Source organism: Tarenaya hassleriana, unplaced genomic scaffold (assembly GCF_000463585.1).
Source record: "Tarenaya hassleriana unplaced genomic scaffold, ASM46358v1 Cleome15, whole genome shotgun sequence".
Taxonomy (NCBI): domain Eukaryota; kingdom Viridiplantae; phylum Streptophyta; class Magnoliopsida; order Brassicales; family Cleomaceae; genus Tarenaya; species Tarenaya hassleriana.
Window position 1 is genome coordinate 468,536 of NW_010964923.1, and position 9,553 is coordinate 478,088.

At 41.8% G+C, this 9,553-nt stretch overlaps 4 protein-coding genes across 4 annotated transcripts in view; 3 read left to right on the forward strand and 1 right to left on the reverse strand.

The window, feature by feature from the left end:
* Positions 1-1,367, forward strand: part of LOC104809081 — a 2,088-nt gene extending 721 nt beyond the window's left edge. Inside the window, exons 3-4 of the mRNA XM_010534978.1 lie at positions 8-217; positions 293-1,367. Of these exons, the coding sequence (XP_010533280.1) occupies positions 8-217; positions 293-1,335 (1,253 nt within the window). The 3' untranslated portion in view covers positions 1,336-1,367. The remainder of the gene's footprint in view (positions 1-7; positions 218-292) is intronic.
* A 1,406-nt stretch (positions 1,368-2,773) lies between these two features.
* LOC104808581 (guanine nucleotide-binding protein subunit gamma 2) lies at positions 2,774-4,230 on the forward strand. The gene is made up of 4 exons (XM_010534287.1): positions 2,774-3,301; positions 3,696-3,748; positions 3,839-3,883; positions 4,010-4,230. The coding sequence occupies exons 1-4, from the start codon at positions 3,182-3,184 to the stop codon at positions 4,092-4,094; spliced, it is 303 nt and encodes a 100-aa protein (XP_010532589.1). The 5' UTR covers positions 2,774-3,181; the 3' UTR covers positions 4,095-4,230.
* Positions 4,231-4,335: 105 nt separating this feature from the next.
* LOC104808582 (ADP-ribosylation factor-like protein 5) lies at positions 4,336-6,303 on the reverse strand. The gene is made up of 3 exons (XM_010534288.2): positions 6,161-6,303; positions 5,627-5,839; positions 4,336-4,881 (listed from the first exon to the last, which is right to left on the reverse strand). The coding sequence occupies exons 2-3, from the start codon at positions 5,816-5,818 to the stop codon at positions 4,522-4,524; spliced, it is 552 nt and encodes a 183-aa protein (XP_010532590.1). The 5' UTR covers positions 5,819-5,839; positions 6,161-6,303; the 3' UTR covers positions 4,336-4,521.
* Positions 6,304-6,733: 430 nt separating this feature from the next.
* On the forward strand, positions 6,734-9,553 carry LOC104808583 (plastidial pyruvate kinase 1, chloroplastic). Its single transcript, XM_010534289.2, has 6 exons — positions 6,734-7,452; positions 7,531-7,621; positions 7,962-8,155; positions 8,229-8,350; positions 8,450-8,928; positions 9,016-9,553. Exons 1-6 carry the CDS (start codon positions 6,868-6,870, stop codon positions 9,315-9,317), a joined length of 1,773 nt encoding a protein of 590 aa, XP_010532591.1. The 5' UTR covers positions 6,734-6,867; the 3' UTR covers positions 9,318-9,553.

The following is a 9,553-nucleotide window of genomic DNA, read 5'->3' on the forward strand; positions in this document are numbered from 1 at the left end:
TCTATAGGGAAAACAGAGAATGGAGTTCATCCTCTGAACACATCTGATGAAACCAAACCGCAAACAAAAGGATCCGAGGAGCAAAGAGATGGAAAACATGCGACTGCAGAGCTGGGGCTCTCAGAAATCAGGGGAGAGATACATTCAGACGGATCAGATGTTGCTTCAGTGGCAGTTGATCATCATTTTCTTCAGACAGAGACATCGGTTACAGAAGGTCTGATTTTGGTTTTCTCCATTGTTTTCGGAGTTTTTGAAAGTGTATTTTGATCGCTCAAGTCTTATGTGTCAGGTGAACCAATGGATCAATCGAGGGTGGTCGATAAGGGCGAGATTCCCGAGCCCGAAACTGAAAAGGTTGGGAACGAATCGGTCGGGACAGAATCTGGTGGAGACAAGAATCCAGATGAGAAGTCAGTCCAAGAAGAAACTGAACCTGACAAAGAAAATTCTCTGGAGAGAGTGAAGATTGAAGCTAAAGACAGTGACAGAGACAGAGAAGTAGATGAAACATCAAAGGAAACACAAAAGTCAAGTAGTGATGGAGATCTGTCTGAGAATAATGCAGAACAAGAGATTCTGAATCTGGAGAATGATGTTGATGATGATGATGATGTTCCTCCCGTTGAACCCATTCTGCAAGAGATCGATCCATTTGAGAAGAGTGGCATCGAAGTTCAGATGATCGAAAGATGCATGGAAGGACGTGAAACCGATCTTAGACGAATGTCCCGTTCCCGATCTCTCCCTGTGAGAAGGAACACGGCTAGGGTTCTGACAGATCCACTGGTTCAACCCATTGAACGTTTTCTTTCTGAGGTTTCTTGCCATTCAAGCAACAAAAACAAGTGTTTGAAGGAAGAGGTTGCAGAGGATGTGGAAAACATTCCTGTTTCTTGTGTCGCAAGAAACGATGAGCAAGAAGTTGCAGAAACTGAGACTGACAACATCGGAGAATCCGAACCAGAGATGCGATCTCCTAGCTTCGGTTCTGACCTAAAAATCGAAGCAAGAGCAGAGGATTCATCGGACAGAACTCCATTGTTGTACGAAGATAAGGCTGAAATGTACGAAACAACGGTCATGGTGGAAGAGAAAACGATTACGATGAAAAGAAGCGAATCCGAGAGATCGAGAAAGGAGGTTTTTGCAGCGTTGTTGAAGAAAGAGGACGAGAAAAATGAAGCGGACGATCATTACGAAGAACCCGGGGGCTCGGGAGATAACTTGCGTGACAAGAAACCCTCGTCGGACTCTCCGAAAGGCGGAGAAAGACGCCGGAGCAAAGCTTCACTCTTCGGCACTTGCCTCTGCTGTGCCACCGTGATGAAGTAAAACACATTTGACAAAATTTTATTTTTATTTTTATTTTTATTTTTATTTTATTTTTTTCGAAAGGAAAAGATTGATTGTTATATTTTCTGATTTTGATATGTGAGGAAAATGAGGGGAATTCAATTTATATAAAAGGTGTGGATTTTGGGTTTTCTGTATATCAGAATGTATAAGCTTTTGTGCCTGAGACATTTTGTAAAAGTGTGGAGATATTGATTTTTTTACTGGTTTTTATTTATATAGTGAGAGAAAGAGTAAAATAAAAAATTTTGAACTACTGAAATGGTAGAAAATGAATTCTAAACTTTTAGGTTGATAATTTATTTTTAAACTTATAAACTGTGTTATTACAATTCCCAAAATAATTTATATATCAAAATAATCGAAATTTTTTCTTATACAAATTAATGAAAATTATAATAACATATTTTATAAAAAAATAAATTTATTAAATTAAAAGTTTAGAAATTAGACATTGAATGGTAATTGTTTTTATTTTGAGTTTTTGTTTTTCGTTTTTTTGTTTTTGGATTTTAGTTTTTGGTTTTTGTAAATCCAAAAAAGAATTTTTTTTTTAGTTTTTAGTTGATTTTGTGGTGAAAGTGACTTTCCAGATTTTTTAGAAAACTATTTTTATAAAAACTTAATTGTTATTTTTTGTTTTAGGATTTTAAAAATCCAAAAGTCACTTCCAATTCAAGGACTTAGTTATTCGCTGAGAATTTTTTATAGATTTTATATATAAAAAAATATTACCAATTTGTTACTTTAAGACAAACTCAGAAATGGGCCAATTGAGGCTCATTATGCAAATGGGCTATTATTGAATAATTTTCATTGGGCCGTGTTAAAGCCGCATAGATGGTTGACACGTGTCATTCATTTGAGGCAGGAAGGAGGCATCATTAAGGTTGGAAGGAAAAAAACAAATAACAGGTCAAACATTAGACAAGAAAAAGTGGTTGCGAAAACTGCACCGCCACGCGCACAATGTTGCGCGTGTATCACACGGTCTCGTGGATGCTCGCACGTTGTTTGTTCTCGTCATCACTGACATGGCACCTATCTATTGGTTTTAAGAATAGTTTGCCCATTCTATTAGAAAATAATTTTCATGTAAAAAATATATATAGAAAAACTATGGCTAATTACTAGAATATAATACATGGGATTTAAATAAAATAAAATAAATGATGGTAGTAACTTAATTTAAACATTTTTCTCAACCATGGCAAGATATAAGTTCCGCTGCATTTATTTGACCGTAAAAATACATTTTTATACAAAAATAAATGAAAATTACAACTCTGCCACTGGGCTAAAAGCAGGCCCACGTTTGGAATTCAACGCAACTTTTCGCAAGAGACAAAAACGAAAACGAAAACGAAATTGTAAAAACGAGGAGGGCGTATTGGCTTTCGATTTTCCATACAAATGTAAATACAAAACTGAAAAAGGAATGGGAAAGTGCCCCCTTTTTTTCAAAAATTGCAACTTTTCTTCGGCCCTTTCAATCATCAGAAAGCTTCTCCCTTTGGAATTATCCAACTAAAAATCTGAAAACTTTTTCGAGAAATTTTGATGAACCCTACAATTCTCTCTTGCTACTGTAATCACCAACCAGAAACACAAAAAAGATCCGTGTGTTTATAGACGAACATGGTGTCTGGTTCAGACCAGTTCGATGGTGTCCTGTGGCTGTGAACATTTCTGAATTCTTCAGTCTAATGGTGTTCTTTTCGTCTTGAGTGAAAATCTTAAAAAAGTTTTTTTTCTTCTGTCTCAAGAAAAGGGTTCTCGTTTTTTTTCCTTTTCTGGTGTGAATCGGATCGGTGGTCGATAAGTGATGCAACCGAGTAGCTCCGAGTCGTCGGTTCAGCTTTCAGGGCGAGTCGCTGACTCGAGAGGCAAGCATCGGATGCAAGCTGAACTCAAACGGCTCGAACAAGAAGCTAGGTTCTTAGAGGTAATCTCCGATCTTTTTTTCCTTAGTGATTGATTTAGCTTTGCCGATAATCTGGATTGGGTTCTGTTGTTTCATCACCTTGTAGATGAAGCCCTCAATTATAGTGTTGGATCAGCCTTGTATATTTTGTCTCTTGCCGTTACTTCTGGTTTTGGAGGGAACAGTGTATAGGAAATATGATTTGATCTTGTACGTATAGGAGTGTCAAAGTCTGAAACTTTCCAGAAGAAAGAATCATGGGTTTGATTTGATTTACGTTTTCGGATTGATTCTCTGAGTAGGCGACGAAAAATCACAGATTTGTTGAACTTGTGGCCGTGAGTTTGGATTCAAAGTGTTCATATGATTCTTCCCTGTCTGTAAAATTCTTTCTCAAGTGTACGGTTATGGACAGGAAGAGCTGGAGCAGCTGGAGAAGATGAAGAAAGCATCAGCTTCATGCCAAGAGTAAGCCCCTTTCACAAAAACCATAACCAGACTCTCTTCTCACCCATCAAATTGAACAATCCTTTGCTTCTTCATGGATGGCAAATGCAGGTTCTCCGACAGTGTGGATAACAAACCCGACCCTCTTCTTCCCGAGTAATTCAGATCTCATTCTCTAATCTCTATTCAGTTTTCTCATTCTCTCATATCTCAAATGTCCAACACACACACACACACTATCAGAAAGATTCTTCTGATTAGCAGTTTGTCAACTACTTGCAGAACTGCAGGTCCGGTTAATCCCGTGTGGGATCGGTGGTTTGAAGGGCCTCGAGAACCGAAACGATGTGGATGCCCCATTCTTTGATGATGATATCTCCCTTGATCATTGTTGTTCCCTGAAGAGTTTGCATTTTGTTTTCACATCGTTTCCACAGCAATTTTCCAGTTTCACCAGTCAGTGATTCATTGTGCAGATAAAAGTCTACAGATATTTACAGCTCCGTTGTATCTCCTCCATAACCAGAGATCATTGGCATTCGCTTACTGAATCCATGTGTCTGGGAATTTACATACAGGAACCAATGATAGTAGAGGCCAACATCAGAAGATAAAATATGGTCTTCCCTTATCTATTTTCTTCCCGGATTGGGTATTGTAAGAAATGAAAACCATTCAATTCATTCCGAACAACCAAAAAGGTTGGAACTAATACAGAAAAAGAGGAAATGGACTGTTGAAAGACATAAAAAAAGACAACCTTGGTATCTCTGATCAAGTTTCTCAACTTGTCTCTAACCGGGAGCTTTACCGGTAACTTTCTGAGCGATCCAACCGAGCCCATCATACAATCCTTCTCCAGTGACAGCACAGCTTGCTTGGATGTGCCAGTCATGGTTCTTGATGCTGTGGAGGTTAAGGGCATCTGTAATCTCGGCCGGTGTCATCGCCTCTTTCAAATCCTGCTTGTTTGCAAACACGAGTATGACCGAGCTCTGAAGATCATCGTGCCCGAGTAACCTGAAGAGCTCGTCCTTCATGATGGAAATCCTGCCTCTGTCCGTGCTATCAATCACCACAATCACAGCATGTGTTCCTCGGTAGTATGTTGCCCATGATGTTCTGAGCCTGTCTTGTCCACCCAGATCCCAAACCTGAAAAAACAAACATAAAAATCACAGTGTTTGTTAGCCATGTAAATCGGAAGAAGAACAGCGAAGCTTGTTCTTCCAATGAACGACTAAATCAGATCTAGGGCAATGGATTCTACACGAGGAACATGTTTCTGGCAAAGGATTCACCAGACTAAATAGAAGTACCGAATGTTCCCAAGGATTGCACAGAATCCAAATGTACACCTTGTATTGAAGTAGATGGCTCTTATCATAAACCGTACAAGATGATATTACTTGGTAAATTTCCTTGCCGAGGGCTCAGACAGGGAGATACAACAACTATTGAATCACGGGACATTCTTGAGCAAGAGTCCACTAAAGGCTATTCAGAAAACTACGGCATTTACTTCAAGCCTGAGCTATCCTTCAAACAGAACCATTCACAAAACTATCTAATGGAAGGATTCCAAAATAACTCAACTTCTGCAATAACATGACATTTTTGTATCTAAGCACAGTAAGAACTTGCGAGAATGCATGCATGCTTTCAAAGCTACCAAGGAGAAAAATGGATGCTTCGACCTAAAGGGTTCACAAAAACGGCAAATCGTGCTCAATCGGGTGTTGAACAAGAACATAAACATAACTTTTATGACATATAGACTAATGAACAAGGATGTGCCTATAAAGATTATAACTTCCACTCCACGACATATAAACTAAAACCCAGAGACCCAACTCCATGATTCAAGAGACGGATTCGGTTTCGAGAAAGTCTCAGTACCTCGAACCGAATATTCTTGTAGACAAGCTCCTCGACATTGCTCCCAACGGTTGGATGCGTAGTGACAACTTCACCCAAGTGAAGCTTATAAAGGGTTGTCGTTTTACCGGCATTATCCAAGCCGACAACCACTATTTTATACTCTTTCGCTGGGAACAGCATGAACCAGAATCTCGATACGAATGCTCCCATTTCGCTATTTGTAACCGAAACCTAATCAGAAAGAGAGAGAGTTTAAAAAATTCAATCTTTCTCGGTGACATCTAAAAGGGGTTTACGGGCAAAAGCTGCAGAGAGATCGAAATCGATTCTTCGACCAAACCCTAAGCTATAGCCCGATCCGACCAATCAATATATACCCCAAAACTAGAACTCTGCTAGAACATGAACCCGATTCGATCTAACCGTGGCAAAAACATCGATGTCAAGAGAAACCCGGATCAGATTCGGATCAAAACGAGTCAAGAATCTCCCTAGATTACCGAACTACGGAAGAATCAGAACGAGATATAAACTGGAAACCTGTGATCGAACCTGGATTCAGCAACAAAAGAAGCGGAAGCAACGGCGAGGAAAAGATCCAGAAGCTCAAGAATGGAGAACAAACGGGAGAAAAAGAGTTCAACTTTGGGTTCTTCCTCGTTAAGTTTTGCAGTCTGGGGGTAGCGTATAGCGATCTGGGCCTCCTCGAGACAAAAGGACAACAAATGCGGGAAGAATGGTAAAATAGTAATTTAGCTTAAAAAAAGGAATAATATTATACAGACAAAATAGAAATTGAAAGTTTTGCAATACTACAGTATTATTTTATTAGGAAATTTTAATCATGAAAATTAAGTGAGTTTAAAAATCTTATTATAAAAGAGACAAAAAAAAAAAACAAGGAGTGCAAAAGAGTGACAGGAAGAACATTAACCTGTGATCAGAACATAAACGAATTAGTGTTGTCTTTGTTTTTCTTGTGATTTATCTTCTGAAGTGTTTTCACTTCACCTCAGATAAAATTCTTAACCAATGAAATGTTGACACGTGGATAAGAAAATCTACACCTTCACCTACCTGAACATACCTCCATCTCCCCAAACAAAACTCTGCAGAAAAATACAAATGAAAATCACATTGTCGTCTCAAACGCTTCATCGTTATATCCGCCATCTCTAAAACCTCCTCTCTCTCTCTCTCTCGCTAGCCAACTTCTCGGATTCCCGGTGTACCGGAAACTAGCTCTCCGGTCAACCACCATGTCTCAGTCTCTCCAGTTCTGCTCTCACTCACGCGCTCTTCGCCTTGCCCATCTCCCTCAACCACGAACCCGACACTGCCTCCCCTCCTTCCGCCGATTTCCCGCCACCGCCCCCAGATACCCCACCATCAGAGCCTCCTCGTCTCCGACTCCATCTCCGGATCTCGAGTCCTCCTCGTCTCAGGTGCTTCTCTCTGATAACGGAAAAGGGTCGGTGACGACGGAGGGGAAATCGTCGGCGGTGGCTGTTCCGGCAGTGGAGACGGCGGGGATTGATGTCGATGCGGTGACGGAGGCGGAGCTTAAGGAGAATGGGTTCAGGAGCACGAGGAGGACGAAGCTGATCTGCACGATCGGACCGGCGACGTGTGGGTTCGAGCAGCTGGAGGCGCTCGCCGTCGGCGGCATGAACGTGGCGCGAATCAACATGTGCCACGGCACGCGCGACTGGCACCGCAATGTCATCCGCAGTGTTCGGAGGCTCAACGAAGAGAAAGGGTTCGCGGTCGCGATCATGATGGACACTGAGGGCAGCGAGATTCACATGGGCGATCTCGGTGGTGAAGCTTCGGCTAAAGCAGAGGTTCGTCTTCTCCATTTCACTCTGTGACCTTAGAATTTGGCCTTTGGTCCGAGCTTGAGTTTGTATGGTGTGGTTCAGGATGGTGAGATTTGGACATTTACTGTAAGGGCATTTGATTCTTCTCGACCGGAACGCACCATCAGTGTGAACTATGATGGTTTCGCAGAAGGTATCTATCTATCTATGGTGGTTTATGTTTCTGAATGTCGGAGATGATGATTTGTCTTCATGAATATTTGGGGATTAGAGCTAGTTCTCCGACAATGTAGATTAACTTATGCAGATCCGAGATTGCAGAAAGTAGTTACGATGTTTAAGAGTGAGAATCTTTGTTGTAGTTTACCATTTACAGTATTGGAATGTCAGAAACTACCATAAACGGCAACCAATGAGTTGTTTCTGGAAATTTCTTTTGGGTTTTAAGGATTCTGGATCATCAAATCATGTGTGTTTTAGTAGGAAATGGGAACTGGGGACATTGAGGAGACTATGTGTGAACCATTTTGCAGATGTAAAAGTGGGGGATGAGCTTCTGGTGGATGGTGGGATGGTTAGATTTGAAGTGATAGAGAAGTTCGGTCCTGATGTCAAGTGCCTTTGCACTGATCCCGGGCTGTTGCTTCCTCGAGCTAACTTGACTTTTTGGAGGGACGGGAGTCTTGTCCGAGAGCGTAATGCCATGCTTCCAACCATATCTTCCAAGGTCTGGTCCCAGCCAACTTGTCTTGACACCTTATATATTCTGCCAATGGTACTGAACTTAATCCGATTTTCAGGACTGGTTGGACATTGATTTTGGAATCACAGAAGGAGTGGATTTCATCGCAGTATCTTTCGTCAAGTCTGCTGAAGTAATTAACCATCTGAAAAGCTACCTTGCTGCCCGTTCCCGTGGAGGGTATTATAACTTCATATATATCTCTCTGGAGCCGCTACTGACTGTTTTCCCTTCTTCGTTTACGTTTTGAACTTATCGGTACTCCCTTTCTGATGGCAGGGAGATTGCGGTTATTGCAAAGATTGAGAGCATTGATTCACTGACAAATTTGGAAGAGATCATACAAGCATCAGATGGAGCCATGGTTGCAAGGGGGGACCTTGGAGCTCAGATACCACTGGAACAGGTTCCATCGGCTCAGCAGAGAATCGTTCGGTTCTGTAGAGCGCTTAACAAGCCGGTCATCGTTGCGTCACAGTTACTCGAATCTATGATCGAGTACCCGACTCCTACCCGGGCAGAAGTGGCAGATGTGTCTGAAGCTGTGAGGCAGAGATCCGACGCGTTGATGCTTTCAGGCGAATCAGCTATGGGGCAATACCCAGATAAGGCACTTGCTGTTCTTAGAAGTGTCAGTTTGAGGATCGAAAAATGGTGGAGGGAAGAGAAACGGCATGAAGCCATGGAACTTCAGGCCTTAGGCTCTACCTTTTCAGACAAAATCTCTGAAGAGATCTGCAGCTCCGCTGCCAAAATGGGTTCGTAACTTGCATAACTTCCTCGTGTTTGATGATGTTTTTTTTCCGACATCCATTCTCATGTTTTTCGTATTCGAAAATCCGCAGCGAACAACCTGGGAGTGGATGCACTCTTCGTTTACACGAAGACCGGACATATGGCGTCGCTCCTGTCCAGATGCCGACCAGACTGCCCGATCTTCGCCTTCACGACCACCACTTCCGTTCGGAGACGCCTAAACCTACAATGGGGACTCATCCCTTTCCGTCTAAGCTTCTCGGACGACATGGAGAACAACCTTAACAAGACCTTCGCCTTGCTCAAAGCTCGAGGGATGATCAAATCCGGTGATCTCGTCATCGCTGTCTCAGACATGTTGCAATCCATCCAGGTTATGAACGTTCCCTGATCGGAATCGAATCCCGCAATCTCTTGGCCGATCATCGAGCTATCAAATGGAAAAAACAGATAACGATTTCCGTACGACGGTAGTTGGTCGCGCCGCCATGAATGTAAGCTTAGTGTGATGATGTTTTGTTTTTTCTTCGTTTGTTTGCATTCGGATTATGTCTTCTTGGGCTTTCTATGGATTGGGCCCTCAATGGGCAATGGGTCTTTAATGAGATACGAGCCTTTTATGTTTTA